The sequence below is a fragment of the Ctenocephalides felis genome, unplaced genomic scaffold (assembly GCF_003426905.1).
Source record: "Ctenocephalides felis isolate EL2017-DRISC unplaced genomic scaffold, ASM342690v1 CF-g0.4_SCAFFOLD_00845, whole genome shotgun sequence".
Lineage (NCBI taxonomy): Eukaryota > Metazoa > Arthropoda > Insecta > Siphonaptera > Pulicidae > Ctenocephalides > Ctenocephalides felis.
Window position 1 is genome coordinate 18,839,227 of NW_020536999.1, and position 17,758 is coordinate 18,856,984.

At 28.4% G+C, this 17,758-nt stretch overlaps 2 protein-coding genes across 5 annotated transcripts in view; both read left to right on the top strand.

Annotated features, from left to right (window-relative positions):
* LOC113363907 (kalirin) overlaps window positions 1-15,745 on the top strand; it is a gene marked incomplete at its 3' end in the record, with an annotated part of 377,607 nt that extends 361,862 nt beyond the window's left edge. For 2 of the 4 annotated variants that reach the window (XM_026606388.1, XM_026606389.1), the window contains 10 exon segments: window positions 8,244-8,316; window positions 11,321-11,450; window positions 12,442-12,741; window positions 13,097-13,177; window positions 13,930-14,142; window positions 14,327-14,454; window positions 14,524-14,716; window positions 14,848-15,042; window positions 15,112-15,333; window positions 15,513-15,745. In XM_026606388.1, coding sequence (XP_026462173.1) covers window positions 8,244-8,316; window positions 11,321-11,450; window positions 12,442-12,741; window positions 13,097-13,177; window positions 13,930-14,142; window positions 14,327-14,454; window positions 14,524-14,716; window positions 14,848-15,042; window positions 15,112-15,333; window positions 15,513-15,745 — 1,768 coding nt within the window. 4 annotated transcript variants of the gene reach the window in all.
* Window positions 15,746-15,938: 193 nt separating this feature from the next.
* LOC113379797 (WD repeat-containing protein 78-like) overlaps window positions 15,939-17,758 on the top strand; it is an 8,637-nt gene continuing 6,817 nt past the window's right edge. The window contains 1 exon segment of the mRNA XM_026619557.1: window positions 15,939-15,966. Coding sequence (XP_026475342.1) covers window positions 15,939-15,966 — 28 coding nt within the window.

Sequence of the window (17,758 nt, forward strand, 5' to 3'; positions counted from 1 at the left end):
CATAAATATTTATTTATGTATACGTACTTTTAATATAATATATTAAATACATCATATAATTTGCAGAATATACTTATTCAATCGCAGATTGAAACAAATTGTCTTTAAATTATTTAAAATTAAATTAACTTGAAAAGAAAATTATTACTTGAAAATATGCCAACATTTTTAACCGTAAATCAAGCAAATTCATGGAGTTTTATTTGTACAAAACTTTTTCTTAATAAATTTTCTATATTTTCCTTGATATTTATTTGTTTCTATGAACACCCCTAGATTACACTTGTTTTCTAAATATTTTTAAGTTTTCATTTATATTAATTAAATATAATATTTGTAAATGATATAAAAAATAATTTAAAACTCATCTAATAGAAGAAATAAATTATTTTGTAAAGTCAAGTAAAAATTCTGAGGGTATTAGAATAAAAACTATTATATGTAACATAATTTTGTAAAAACTTGCTAAATATTTTATTTATATATTAAGTAGAATAATAAGTAAATGTATTAAATAATTTTCCCTGTCTTAAATATTTTTAGTACAATTAACTATACAAGAGCTGCCGGAGATTTTTTTATTTTTAAAAAAAATCGTGTAAAAATTCAAATTTTCATTTTATTTTTGCATACTACAATATCGATTACATCCCATACTAATACTATCCATGCAAAATCTGATTCCGACATATTATTCACAACTGCAATGAAATATCGAAGTTTGGTGAATCGATAAATCATTCGTCGACATACACAAATACACAAATATATGTAATCAAAACTTTAAACGCATTTTGTTCGAATGTGTTTGAGTATTTTCATGAAAAGCCATGTGGAACGTGTAAAAGTGTTTGGAAAATATTTTCAATAGCACTTCGACGAAGGCCATGGGCTGAATCAAGGACCCATGGATAAAAGTCGAATATATGACTGATTTAAAAAAAAATTAATATGTATTAAATATCATTTCCTATTTAGTATCAAGCCCATAATATCAGAATCCGACAGGCAAAATATCAATAAAACCTAAATTATTATTTTTTCATGATTTTTTTTTGTTTCAATGCATACCTATGAATATGGTAGTTATAGTTTTTTGCTGATTATTTTTTTTTTCAAATTGTTTTTTTGATTTTTGAAGGAATCCAAATATATATATCAAATTTATATATGAGTCTTTTAACATATTTTTATTCATTACATTTTCACCAATAGTCGATCAGCATATTTCATTATTCCATGAGACAATGGGCTGATTTTCTCAACATCTTTGGAGATTTATTGGAGATTACTTGAAGACAATTATAATTTTTAAGTCGAACAAATATATTCCTAATATTCTACCTAATGCACACGTGTATGTTTAGTTGTATTAAATTTAACATTTTCACATATACTCATGGAAGGCCATGATCTTGGAATACTTTCGCACTTTCAAGCCACGTGGCAAAACTATATCAATTGTTGAAACTTTGTGAAAATTCTTTTGAAAACTTCCACAGTCCCACGTGTTTTGGAAATAAGTTTTAATTTTGAATAAATTTTGACTTAGTTTTTTTGAGAATGTGATTCGATTTGAATACCTTGCATATCCATTTGGCGAGCGCAGGATATCCGTTGGGTACTAACTTATATTAGCCAGAACTTTGTGGTCGAATTTAATGTTTTTTATTAAAAAATAAATTTAGGTAGAATTTAAATGAAATTTCAAGAAGAGATTATTTGTAATTATAACAGTGTTTTTACGTATAATTCAATCTGCTAACCATGCAGTGAAAAAGTCATAAATATCATGGGATGTATCAAAAATACTTTTCCAGAATTTTTTAAAACAGAACTGGATATTTAAAAATTTATTATATATTTAATTAAAATTATCACATATTATATATTGTAGTGCTCTTTTAGTCCAGTCATTATAGTAAGTTCACCTCGGAATTCGAGATACCCAGCTGTAAGTCTGTAAATACCCTAAAATAGCACCCTAAAAGTTGTCTCAAAACCTACATATGGTAGGGTGTACGTACCATATGTAGGTTTTGAGACAAATTTTAGGGTGCTATTTTAGGGTATTTACAGTCTTACAACTGGGTATCTCGAATTCCGAGATTCTAATTAAAGCTTAAATGACTGGACTATTTGAATTTTGTTCTATTCAAAAATGTTTGCAAAACGTGGAACAACATTTTTGCACTTTTCAGCTAATTCTAAAGAAACGGCTGTGCCGCATATCTAATAAATGCAAGTCCTCACCCAGTTTCATCCATGAATTTCAAATATTTGAAATTGGTGCATCCAGGATTTTGGAATTACTTTTGCAATTTTTTGGTGTCAGAACTCTTGAAGCATAAAATTAACAAGTCTGATTTTCTAGAGATAACGAACTTCTCCTTCAACGAGCTAATTATCAAGTATAATACATTATCTAAATATTACTTCATGTTCTTGATATCTACTCAAAGTCATCTTCTACTATCATTTATGATCTGCAAATTGCAGCTTGTGCAGTTTCCTAACTATCTTCATATTGAAACAGTAAGCTTCTTAACTAAATATCTCCTTAATAGGATACGTGCAAATCTGCAAAGCAAATAGAGCTAAAATTTCCTTTCACAAAGCTTAAGCGAATTATCTACTTAGCCAAGTTTATTGTCATTCAAATTGAATATTATTTTTACTATATTGTGTATAATTATTTGAATTTCTAATGTGTTTTTTAAATTCAAATCTATACAATACATTAACCTCTTATTTGCATAAGTTATCCGTGTCGTAATGTTTGTCAAAGATAAACGGATATTTACTTATATTTTTGTTTGAGCATTTTTATACAATACTTTGCTTTAAATATTCTTTTATGTTGGAATTGTAGATTTCTAAATTGCGTACTTGACTTCTGTACAATTTCTGTACAAAAATGTTAAAGTAAGCCTAAGAAAAAGTATTTCTCTAGTGCCATATTAAATATCAAAGCCTTTGTTAATATTATATGCGGTTTATAAATTTTATAAACTCCTCCATCAAAAAAATATCCCAAATCGATCAGTTTGATGCCCTGTCATTTACCATTCGCATTTTGCAGTTGAAAAGCGATTTTTCCGACATTTTCCAATATCGGGAATGCATACCATGGTATCTGCATTTCAAAAGACATTATATAAAAATTCCTAGAAAATCGCATTTATTCATTTTGCGGCAAAGAATTTTCCCATCGCATCACTAGTTTTTTAGCTTTTTGTCTAATATTTATAAAATCATTGCATGAGTAATTTGAAAAAGAGGTTTGGTGACATATTTGTGCAGATGTGTTTATGTAAATATATCAAATTAAAGAAAAAAAGCTATGATAATCGTTTAGTCATAAGCGTATGTAATTCATAACTCAAGTTGATATCGCGTAGAATGAGTCATATGGACCTTAGACTCTTTAAAATGAAATCAGATAATTAATAATTAATAATTGCTTTACACTGATAAATGATTTTGGTATTGGATGAAATAAAAAATGCACGATTATCATATATTTATTTTTTTCATATATTACTTATATCAGTGAAAGTAAAATTATATAAATTTAAATATAATATTCGTTGTATGGTTTGTCATTATAAAGTCTAAAACAATCTCTTGTCATGTATGAATTTTATCCAAAATATTAACCCTTTCCATTCGCTAATTCCGAGATTTATATCGGAACGGCGGCATCCGAGTGGAAAGGGTTAATATTATTGTCAATTATTCTGTTACGTTGTAGTAATGATAAACCTTCTAATATCATATTACGATATACTCGAATGTATAAGATAAAACAAATGCGTCATAATTCAATATTAATAATCACAATATACAATTAACAAATTGTTGTTGATATTTATAACAATAATTAATTTTTATTTTTGAAATAAAAATATATACAATTGGGAACGGTGGGAACTTATTATTTAATTTACAGTTTGATAAACGACGTCATAGACTTTATTTAAAGTATGCATACAAACTATTTATTAGAAAACAAAATTTAATTAGTATTAATTGTAAGGAATGTAGTTTGGAAATAATAATCATGTTGATTAATTAATTTGTTTGAAAATGATTATTAATTTATTTAGAATTTAAACAACATTAAAAATATCATTCCAAAAATTGTTTGCCAATGACTAATAGATTTTAAATATTAATGTGTTTGTGTATAAATGGATATGTTTTTTTATTATGTATGTGCTAATGAAATTATATACATAATGCGATGTACTCTTAATTTGTACTCATGAAAATATACATGCTGCGCTTATGTACTCGTCATATGTACTCATGCAATTATACATAATGCTCTTATGTAGTCTCCTCTTGCATACTCATGCAATTATACTCATATGTGCTCATGTACTCATACGTGTATGTATGTATGTATGTATGTATGTTAGTATGTATGTGTGTTTATATGTATGTTTTTATGTATGTACTCTTTATATGTACTCATGCGATTATACATTCATGAGCTTTTGTACTCTTCTCTTGAGTACTCCAATTATTATTCATCCATGCACTTATGTACTCTTCTCTTATATAATCCTGCAATTATACATAATGCTCTTATGTAGTCTCCTCTTGCATACTCATGCAATTATACTCATATGTGCTCATGTACTCATACGTATGTTTGTATGTGTGTTTATATGTATATATCTATGTATGTATGTATGTATATATAGTATCAACAAGTGTCCCCATTTCTAATAAATTTCTGACAATCAACCCGCTCGGTATGACTATTCTTCGGGCAACGGCTCTGAAACCACAAAAAATAAATGTATACGAATGACATATAATGTGAGGTCGTGTGTGCAAAATGCCGTAATTTGGCACAGAGATAAGGCTATTGTCTTGTCTTGTAAATTTCGCAAAGTACAAATTTGCACAAAGGCAAACTGGCGCTGATTTGCATTCGCGAATTCCTTGCTTTCCGGAACTTAATGGTTATGTTTCAGAAGGCGCCAGTGCATGGGATTTTCTGACATATAAATGCATCTGTGGAAATCAGCACTGTCGTAAAATAAGAAAATTTCTTATGTTATACATACATACGAGCTTATACATACATATACAAAACTAGTATATAAAGTATATAAATACGTCCCGATATATCCTGATTTTTATTTATCTGTATTTTCTGTATCTTGTATCCAGCAGATCCTGATTTATCTTGCGTTTTTTACATCCATATTTTTGTAATCTAAACGAAATATAGGTCCTAATCCTTTCAAATTTTCATAAATCCATATTTTTGGTTACTTTTATCCAAGACGAACATCTCGATCCATTCATTTATTACTCCTACGATTTTATATCATACATCTTGGCAATTACGCAGGACTTGTTCACGAGGAAGTGTGTTTATTTGCTCAGAACTTCTGTTATAAACACTACAAGGCCACATGTTTTTCGTCAAATTACGTTTTGATTTTCGTCTATTCAAGAAATAATAAATTGTTCGATCAAGATCAAGAACATGTCGACTCTCTCTTCCAATAATAATAATCTATCTTTTGCAAAGAGTACGTACACGTGCGAATTTCAGAACTGTTTTTTGCGAACGAGGACATACTGATAATTTGTTTATAAAAATTAAACTTGTAACTTTATTTATTTATTCATATTTGATTTTTGAAGAACCATTCAATCTGGAATCGTTTCAGATTTGCAATTACTGTATAAATTTATATAAAGACTATTGTAGACAAAATCTAAGAAATAGAACTTAAATAAAAAATAATGAATAGCTAGTACAAACAATTTCTTAGTTTTTTTACTTTAACCCCTTTCATTCGCTAATTCCGAGATTCATCTGAATTTTGCCGCCGGAGCGGCAGCATCCGAGTGGAAAGGGTTAATACATTTGTCATGTATCTGGCTAAATCAAATCTAAAAAGACGGAAAGACGGAAAGAATAGAAAATAAAGTTTCTACAGAAATATTTTCTAACTAAATTACTTAGGGCAAGAGAAGAGGACTTGTCTTTCTTTTTAGTCCTACTTGTTTATTTGCTTGAAGTAGAGTGCAATAAAGGAATCCACTGGCGATTTTTTCCCAGCACCAGCTAATATATATGATATTATATTAAACGTGTTTATATAAATTATAAATAGAACACACGCATCAGTGTAGTAAACAAAACGACAACAGAAAGAAAGAATTTCTTGTACCTCTATGAAGTTGAAATATTTCATAACATTATTACAAGCATTAATAGGCATTTTATTTAATCTAGTTTGTTGTCTTCTCCGAATTGCCAAAAAATCTTTCTGCAACACGTTCGCTTATCGATCACAAAAAAATTGGATACCGAACCGTTTCGGATCCTCTAAGCTCCTAGGAATGTAAATATCTCGCCTCGTACTTGCCAAATTGAGTCGGTTGCCAAAAAATTAAAAAGGCGATCACGACGAAATTTTCGAGTAACATTGAGAGAGCTATAAGTTTTATTAACGACCGGTTAAGAATAGGTTGATTCAACCAGGTGTGGATAGAGTAATGGGTAATTGATATTTGTAGAAATATACTTCTATGTACAACTTCATAAGAGTTGCTTGATCATCTTTTCATTGGAAACAGAAATAAATCTAAGTTGATACTACGTCCAGTGATGCAATTTTTTACAGTGATGATAGTACAAATCGTAACAAGGGAAAAAATAAACTGAAATTATACTTATTAAAAAAAATGAATTTTACCGTTGCATAGATAAATGTACTAATATTTGGTAAATACGATGATAGTATAAGTTCCTGTCATAGTTCTTCAATAATTAAAAAGAAATCTTTATAATTCAAAATGAATATATATTTCATCAGAATCACAAAGAAGATCCATATCCAGGATCCTATTGAATATTTTATACATCAAGAAATAGCTTTTCTGTACGGAAGTAATTTATTTTTAATATTCTTTCTATGTCTTCAATACGAGAAATTCTTTATGAAAATACTCTTGATGTAACGTAGATGATGGTAGATAATACGAGCAAGGGAAGAAATCAAGAAAATGGAAATTGTTGCTTTCATTGCCCTAGGGCGCCCTTTCATATAGGGCGCCAATGTATGAAAGAATTAGACAATCTAAATGGTAATTAGAATGATTTGTGCAAAAATTCAATCGGAATTATCGGGGGCAGGCGGCGAGAACGTCCCTATGCTAACAGTTTCTTGTCAATGCTTAAATTTCTTGGTTATTTTGATATCTACTTTGTTATACTGAGCAATCTAATTTAGTTTGAATTTCCAAATAGAACATATCTGTATCTAAAATATTATATAATATTTTTACTGACATGTGTCTATATTAATCATAATGATTATTTATAATTGTAATTGACGTAGGAAATTTTATATTCGCGAAAAATGGACATTATCTAGTAATATTTCATGATAAAAATTCGATTAGTTTGATATGAATATAAAATTGATGGCGTCGAATGATCCAGGGCATTTGTGATAAGACTGAAGTGAAATAATGTAAAATAATATATAGAGACATAAAAACAATTATAAATTACATAATTAATCACAAGTTTGTTTGAAACTTTGTCAATTGCACATGTGATAATAAAGGTTAAACCAAAAACTGCAATCCAAAAATGTAGTTTTAATTTCCTAGTGTAATTTAATATAAAATTACTATATATATTTCTGTGATGTGTGAACATAGACTATAGTGCAGTGCACCTTTTAAATAATTTTCGTTTATTCGAAAAAAAAAACATTTTGTTTTCCCGATGTTAAACATTATGAAGATGCACACTGGTTCCTCAGTGGATTTAAGTTGTGGAGATGCCATCTATATATCTCCGGTTCCTAGTCCAATTTTGGCTAGGAGAAAATCTTCTACTACCAATTTGAAAGCTGTTTGTGATAAAATGCAGAAATATTTGAGTCCACAAGGTTCTGATCATTTTTTATTACCAACTAAATTGTTATTATTGGTATTAAGTCAAAGCAGCAATAACGTTTTGTTCAAAGAAGTTGGCTAATATGGTTGTAGATCTATTTTTGAAAATATATTGCATGATTCTTACAATTAGATAATTGATATTGTTATTAGATCTTGCTCATGATTTTCATAAAAATCATATAAGAAATTAGTCAAATATCAATGAATATTTCTTCCAATCTTCTTCCAATTGATAAATTTTCTGCAATTAAAATTTGTGATGTAAATTTTGGACTAAACCTTCATTTTTGTTACAGATGCTGGTACCAGTGATAGTTCTGGAACTGCAAATACTTCTTCACCAATTAATAAAAGAAGAGGATTTGGAGGGTAAGTTTTGAAATTACATAGTAAAATATTTATAAATAAATTTGTAATTTATTTATACTGCACAAATTATGATTGAGTGTTCGATATTATACATTTTTTTATTATTTACACTTCCTATTATCCACTTGGTTGTCGTGTTTTCTTTTTACTTCTTTAAACAGTTTACCTCAATATGAAAGTAAGAAAAGTCATATATTCTTTATAATCTTTTTATATGGATTTTCTTATAAATTTTCATTCCAGTGAATTTAATGATGTAATAGATAAACTTATGATTAATAGTAGTTCAAGTACATAGACTATTTATATCTATATATGATAAATACTATTCGTATATGCTATCTACAAACACTATTAAATATTTTGCAAACGGCAGAACGATTCCTAATAAATTGATAATAACTTTTGTACACATACAATATTACCAAACGTGAGAAATACCTGTAAATGATTTGGATTTATCAGTATACTTTTAATAATGTGCGTGTTAAGATGTTGTTCTTGGATTTGCCATTGTAAAAGGAAAGAAAATCATAATCGGTAATAATTAATTTGTTGTTATGTGATTGGGATTAAAAAAAATATGTCTATCAAATGTGTGGATGGATTGTACAGATACCACAGATGATTGAGGAAGTACATCTAAGTTTTCATTTTATTATCCTTAGAACGAAGAACAAATGGTGAAGTTGATTTTGTTTCATGAAAAATTCTTAGCATTGTAATTGCCCTGTCAGTCGTCTGTGTCTGACGCTAAAAAGTTCTAAATAAGCGACTTGTGCGATTTGGTAGGAGATAAAAAGTTTTAATCTAGAGCTATGTCAGACATATATGTGACATAAAAATAGTGTTTTTCAAGGAATTTTTCTCCTTTCTTGGCAAAAAAAATTGATTGGAAAATTTGAAAATAGTTTCTGATACTTCAAGTTTTGTTGCTACATTTTTAACTAAATTATCTAATAAAGTTACCATGGCCCGTGTGAAAATTTTTCTGATACTGTCGTGGCGATTAACACTAAAATATTTATTATCACATATGATTTTTATTATGTATTGTATTCAGAATTACATTTACATTACATTTTATAAAAATTGAAATATTTTCAAGTACTTCAGTAAACAAGCCCCTGTAATTTTAACACGTTAATAGCCCCGATATTATCAGAAAAAGCTCCACATGGGCCATGGTAATTTTATAAGGTCAATTAGTTAAAAATCTATCAAAGCCCATATTACTGGATAAAGACTTTTATGTTGTCAAGTATATACGATTGACAAGGCTCTATATCAGAACCTTTTTTCTTATACCAAATCGCTTAAGTCACACATATATGTCTGACATAGTTTTTGTAGAATTTTTTAGCGTCAGACAGATAAAACTGACATGGTAATTAACGTGTTAAGTAAATCTTTAATATCAGCACAACAAAAAAGCTTATATCAGTTCAATACCCTTAAAACAAATAATTCTTCTCAATTGTAATAAAATGTTTTATTTATTTATGCTAGAATTCTTGGACCAACGTTTTCGTCCAACGAGAACAATTTATTTATTTTTATATATAATGCTTAAAATTTCTTCATTATTATTACTTACAAATATTTTATAAACAAAATTTGTTATATCTGCTGCATATTTTGCGTGTGTTTAAATATTTATATTTCATAAAATTTAAAATATTTTTAAATACTTTGCCTTGATATTCCAATGATATCTTTTATATCAGCCATCGTTTTAAAAGATAAAACGATAAATACAATTTATCAATACCATTTCATCGATAAACTTCCACGAATAATTCTAACATGTGAACTTTTCATGATTGTTTTCATACGCGTTTGTTTTTAATATTTTGATACAATCTTAATTGTTTGCAGTTTATTCGTGATGTTTTAATAACTTTGGATGAGGAATGCGTAATTTTGTATTACAACGGTTATCGACTGAAATTTGTTGTTGAATTGCGTAGATTTGTTTTCGCATATTTCGGTTTTAAAAATTAGAAGCCACTTGGAATTGTTTTTAGTAGAATTAAAGTCACAGTGAGTGCTGGTTGGGAAACATCTTATACAAAATTATAAAATATATTAATTTGTTTCGCGATCGCAAATTAATAAAAAAAACTTTAGAAAGAATATTGTGATATTTGTATCTACCAAAAATAAACTAATTATTTTATGTACTTAAGGCTGTAAAAATAAGTTCGAGGCATGTGTACCAATAATCGATATTTTATGGTATGTTTTCCCCGAGCACTTACATTTCTAAATTCATTTTGTATATATATATATTTATTTCATTGTCATTAAAAAAATAATTGCTTAATAATATTCAGACTATACCTACATTTATTATAAAGAAGTTGCAAATTATTCTTACAGTAACTTACATACCATGTTTTTAAATTTTCTCAAACTTTCTATATATTTTTTTCGTGACAAAACTTGAGGACTGCTTATAGAAACAATAAATAAATTAAATATATATTTATTCTTTTTATATGAAAAATTACGAATATTTTTCAACAATAACTACTATAGATTAACCTTTTTTTAGTTTTATCATATCATTATAAACTGGTTGAATTTTTAGTAATAAATGGTCCAATTCGCTTATTCCAATAATTATCATAGATTTTCCTTTCGTAATTTCATCATATGATCATGTATGATTGTTATATCAGAAATTGTGCCAATTTATTTAATCAAATAATTATTTGCTTTAGTATTTGTTATAATTTCATTATATAATCATATTTTGATGGATTTTTGCAGTAAAAAATTGTTACCCTCTTTAGCTTTTTTAGTAAAACATACTCCAATTTATTTATTCCAATGAGTATTACAGATTTGCCTTTCGCATTTTTCATATTTCCATCCATGATCATGTATGATTGTTATACCAGAAATTGTGCCAATTTATTGAATCCAATAATTATTATATTTGCCTCTCACATTTTTTTATAATTCCATAATATTATCACGTTCTGTATGATTTTTGCAGTAGAAAATGGTTACCCCAACCTTTGAGGAAACTATCTCAAGGAAAAGTGGAAAAACAGTCGTCTACAGCTGGTCAGGATCAGAGAACGACTGCTCCTTTGAAGAAGACCTCTTCTGACAAGAGATTCAAGGTAATAATTTACATTTTTTAAATTTAGAAGTAAAATTTTAGCGAGATTATAGAGTATATATTTTATCAATCCAAAAAACGCAGTAAAATTATACATTCCTTTAATATTTTACCCTCGCTCCATTTTGTTTCCATTATTCAAAAATTTGAAAAGCAATTTATTTCAAAATATTTTTCTACATTAATTTTCATCCCCGTTGTTTATATTTTGCTGTCACAAACCCAATTATCCAATTTTCCCTGAAAAAATCATACCCATCGAAAACAAGCGACGATGAAAACGCAATAACGACAAAAATCTATTATAATTTAACGCACCGAAAATGTAATAAACAGACCTGGATGTATAAAACTTTTATGTATGTGACGATAAAATAATAATTTCATGTGCTGTATGGATTTTATATTAAAACATATATAGGAAATGATATACGCAGTATATTGCTGTTTTATTGCTGTGGTCTGAACCGAAAACAATTTATCAGACAACTTTGTGGATGGAGGGCGCCAGAATGTTTTTATGATAAAACAAGAACAACAGATTTTTTCTAGTTGTTTTTAGCATGTTGCTAAATATTTATAACGCCCTAATAATTTTTGCATTGCATTTGCTTTGAGAAATATCAATAGAAATAATATTCCAAATATTCCAAATATTCGAACATTCAACAACTGAACAACAAATAATCCTTTCCAAACCAAATACAAATTAAGTCTAGTTCCTTTATCCCTAGCAGCTTTGGATTAAGGCAAGTCAAGAATTTTAGTCTGATTTCATTACATTTGCTTTGAGAAATATCAATAGAAATAATATTCCAAATATTCGAACATTCAACAACTGAACAACAAATGATCCTTTCCAAACCAAAGACAAATGAAGTCTAGTTCTTTTATCCCTAGCAGCTTTGGACCAAGTCAAGTCAAGAATTTTAGTCTGATTTTTTATATATGAGATATTTCTAAATCTTCTAAAATTGATTTTTCCCCTGCAGTTACCAGCCAACCTATCAACAACCGAGCAGTCGTCCGAAGAAGACGACCAGCAACGTCTTCTCCAACAACGTCTACAAACTTCCACCAGTGCACCCCGACCTTTGACAACTACGTCGCACAACGGTTCTGCCAGTGGCGTAGCCCCAGAAGACCCCGAAGACGAGACCCTAGAACTGCCACCTCCAATGAAACCTATCCAGGATCCCACCCTGGTCGGAAGTGGATCGACGGTTGCAGGAGGCACTGGAAGCACCAGTGTCACTCCTTCACATCAACCGGTGGACGAAAATGGAAAACGGGTAAGAGATTTGATGTATGTTGATTTTAATAATATAACCCAGATGAAAAAAAAAATTAATTAACAGAGGGAAAGCCTGAAGTTACTTAAGCCAACTGTGTAGGAATTAGTGAGCATTTTTTTAAATAGAAATGACTTCTCCCAACATCTCAATACCGAAGACATGAATCATATTCATCTTTGCAACATTTGCCAAGCATCCTTTGGATTTGGTCAAATTATATGAAATAAAATATTATTCCTAGGTCGTCGATTACAGATGGAGAATTAAGTTGCACATTCATTAAATTATTCAATCTGATATAATTGTATAAATTGAGTAAAATTAATACTAAATTCTCTGAAATTATTCACAGTCCTCGTCCCTTTCATTAAAAGCCCTGGACGGAACTTCTGTAGACATCTCTGAAATCGAGCAGATTGTCAAAGAACGAATGGTGCGATTTTTTTAGAATGTGTTTTAATATTTATTTTATTTTTTCAGTATATTTGTATTTTTGCATGGCGTTTTTAGTATATTTGAATTAATTTTGTATTTAGATTTTTTCAGTATTTAACACGATTGCATTACTGTGGTTTTATCTTTATTTTGTTTGTTATTACAGTTTTCACGTTTATGTTAGTAGTAGATTCTAGAAGAAAATGATCAACCAGAGACAAAAATATGATTTGGGATTTTTTCAATTATGTGCATTTTGCCTGGTTGTTCATTATTAGAAAAAATCTATTTTTTTTGTTTTGTTTAGCTTATTTTATCTATTTAAATGTGAGATTTTTTTTATAATTTTACATATTATTTTCGTTTAATGTTCTATTTAATGTAGTTATTTTCACTAAGGTTTAAACTCTGTCTCTATATTTTACGATTTCATTTAGTATAGAATTTTTACGCAAATTTCAAAGCTACAAATTTACTTTTCTGTGTTAACAGTTTCTATATTTTTTGTATATATTAATATTGTTTATAAAATATACATAACGGAGTTTGAAGTCTAGTACACAGCATTCTTTTCTTTTATCTAATATCAAGGCTTTACAATGAAATTTTATATACACATACCACATGTATACAAAATCTATATTTGCACATGGTTTGTAAAAAAATGTTTATTTGCATTCACATTTTTATAACACCAAATTCTTTAACACATAAACATTTGGATTTTAAATAAAATAATAATTTTCTTAGGAGCAACATTCTGAGAATTTACCAGTAAGCAGTACGAAATCCCTAGAAACGACTTTGGAAGTCGCCGAGGACGGAGTATTGAATAATGAGTCCGGCACTGGCGGTTCTCAAGACAACGAAATTATAGATGTAGCTGGGTCTTTGAAAAAGAGAGATTTTGTGCTGAAGGAATTGGTACAGACTGAGGAAGCCTATGTTAATGATTTATCACAGGTGAGAGATGTAATTTAATATATAAATGCAACATAATTGTGTTCGCCATGATCATAATGAGAGCTCTGATCGAAGGCACATTCGTAAGTTGCTACATAACAAGTTTTTCATTGTCATTATTTTTGTTCAAAAAATTGTCTGATTTTTTTTTAATTTACATTTTTCTCAACAATTCTTTTTTCAGATTGTAGACGGTTACATGGCGCACATGCGCGACCCAGAATGCGACATAGTTATGCCCGAAGATTTGCGTGGCGGAAAAGATAAGATGATTTTCGGAAATGTTGAAGCCATATACGAATGGCACAGAGAGTAAGATAATAATATATATTTAAAATAAATCTATAAGAAAACAGATTAATTATTTGTCACATTTTCCAGATTTTTCCTTAAAGCCTTGACCAGATGTAGAGATAATCCACAAGATTTAGGACCGCTTTTTAAGAGATACGAAAGAAAATTGCATATGTACGTTGTGTATTGCCAAAACAAACCGGTTTCTGAACATATCGTCTCAGAATATATGGATACTTACTTTGAAGATCTTAGACAAAAAATGGGACACAAATTGCAGGTAAAAATAGTAATATAATTACAACCAAATTAATAACTTTGTTCTATTATTTTGTACAAGTTTGCATAAATATAAAAGGGCGAGAAAAAAATTGTTCCATTTTTAATTTTATTTTAACTGATATTTTTCAGCTGTGTGATTTGCTCATAAAGCCTGTTCAAAGAATTATGAAATATCAATTGCTTTTGAAAGATATCTACAAACATACAGAAAGAGCTGGTCTGTTACAAGAGACTGAATCTTTGAAGCACGCGATGCTTGTGATGCAAGTTGTTCCAAAAGCAGCAAATGATATGATGGACGTGGGCAGACTTCAAAAATTCGATGTGAGTAGAATAAAATATTGTAAAACTATTTTATTTTGAGAAAACATAACTAAAGATTTGTCTATTTAGGGTAAAATCACAGCACAAGGCAAGCTTTTACTGCACGGGCCACTTTTGTGCTGGGATACTGGTAATGAAAGAAACAGTCTTGGAGGTGGTCTCGTTGGAGCAGGCAATAAGCCAAAAGAATATCAAGTTTTCCTGTTTGAACAAAGTATAATTTTCTCAGAAGCTGTAGGGAAGAAAACGCAGTTTACAAACCCTGCTTATATTTATAAAATGCACATACAGGTAAGAGAAATTCCATAATTTACTTATGTGAAATAAGTCTATTACTACTTTCCCGAAGACATAAAAAACTTAATTTCCAAAAAATGTTAAATCTACTATTTCTTCATAAAATGTAAGGCCAGTTTTCCGCGAAAATATTGACTTCATTCTCTATAATGTATATGTTTCTCTTTTTCCAGGTTAACAAAATGTCTTTAGAAGAAACCGTCGACGACAGCGCGGACCTGCCTCGTTTTATTCTACGTTCCACGGACCCTTCCAGGCCCGTACTGGGGCTCTCCTGTACGGCCCAGACTCAAGAACTACGTACCGAATGGGTGCGAACAATAACTAGTATATTGCAAACTCAGAAAGACTTTCTGATGGCAATACAGAGCCCCATAGCTTACCAGAAAGAGCTGACCAAAGATGTGTGAGTGGCCTCATAAAATTTATTTTGGGGACTTTTAACAAAAATTAATAGTTTAGATTTTATGAAAACTAAAATGACTAATTTTGGGTGCACGAACATTTGTCTGTAATGTTGGTTTCTATTATATCTTGGTGGTTTGTGATTAATAATAAGAATTTGGTTGGAAAAATAAAAGATCTGGCTTTGTGGTAAAATGACCTTAAGAAGCACTGCAATACTTGGTATTTCTTTATCCAACTATAAATTTAACCAAATAAAAATATAATGGGCATAATTTGTTTATATTGTAATTTGACTTTATCAATTATCACAAAGTCGGTTTTGAATGTTTTTCTCACAATTTTATGAATACTAATAATTTTGAACCAATAAAAATGTAGAAGCTAACTTATTCTGGTTGGTAGTATAAACAACTTAATATTGTGATAATAATTATTAATTTATACTAATGAATGTGGATGCCTGAGAATTAATTTATTTCGTTCTTAATAATTGTCATTAAATGCTATATATTTATTCATATTTTCTATCCTTAAACCATTTGTGTGATCATTTTTATATTTGCAATACTAAGAATGGTAAATTAATTTGAAAATTTTTTTGATACAAAAATTGAATATTACCGATAAAGTTACAAGAAAAGATGAAAATCCATCGATTATATATAAATTATATTATATAATTTATTTTTAATATAGAAGTGTATTTTCATAATAGTTGTGATAGCATTTTGTTAAAATATAATGATCACTTTATATATATTGTTGTTTGAGTGAGATTTATTTTATAGATTAAAATAAGAACTCGATCGCGAAATCATTGAATTAAAGTTAGCTATTATTTTAATATAAATTTATTTTAAATCTTTCAAATTGCCTCTAAGAATAATTTTAAACAAAACTATCGTGTTTATGAATGAGGTTGCTTGTCAATTCTAATAATGTATTCGAATATATCTGTGAAACTAAACATACTAAATATTGTAAAATAACAAAAAATATGTGTAGAGTCTAGTTCTATAAAAACTAACATTTTTCTAACAAAATATGATCCTTAATGATATGTCTAGATTTGCTCAGAATGTTTAACCTACATAACTTTTAAAAACCATATATTTTGGGAATATTATTCACTAAATACGATAATTCCAATAAAGCAAACATAAAATTGCTTTTTCAACTGATACAAATCAGTGTACGATTTATATATAACTGTTTTTATTCTGTATTAGATATTAGTTATGGTATTATAACAATTTTCCAAAACCGCATTTTAAATTTAAAACGAAAACTTGGGTTATAACAATCTTTACAAAATTATAATATTTTGTATAAATATATTATTTCAAAATATTATAATTTTGTATTTGTTGTAACCTATCGTGCAAATATATCACTGAAATCAAACTAGTTTCAAATAAGATTATTTTTAAAATATTATTTGAATCATTCCCGAAAGCGTCTTGCATCTAATATATTAAATAAGTGTATGTGAATGTTATATTTAATAAACGTAATTTTTAAGTAACTAACATTTGTTAATTTTAAGAATGCTTTCTTCATACTAAAAATACTTGTATATATAGTTCCGATTTTATTGATGTTTATAAATTAACACACTAAAAAATCCATTTAAATAGACAAATAATGCAAAAATTAATCATTTCTATTAACGCTAGGATTTTGGATGTCGGATGTAAAGCGTGCTAAATAATAAATAAATAAAATAAATCATTTTTTGAGTTGCTAAAAATTCATCTATGAGAATTATGTAAAAAGTATTGTCTTTTTATGTGACATGGACAAAGAATATTTTGCACGCTTGATCTGCCATGTGGGTCCAACTTTCTTAATTCCAACTCAAAATCTTTTATTGTATTTTTCATAATATTATCACCTGATTTTTTCGTCCAAAAATAACAAAAAGCGACATATAAATATCGTATTTTTCTATTGCTTATGAAATATTTTTATATACGAAATTAAATAAATATATATTTATTTTGACATTAGC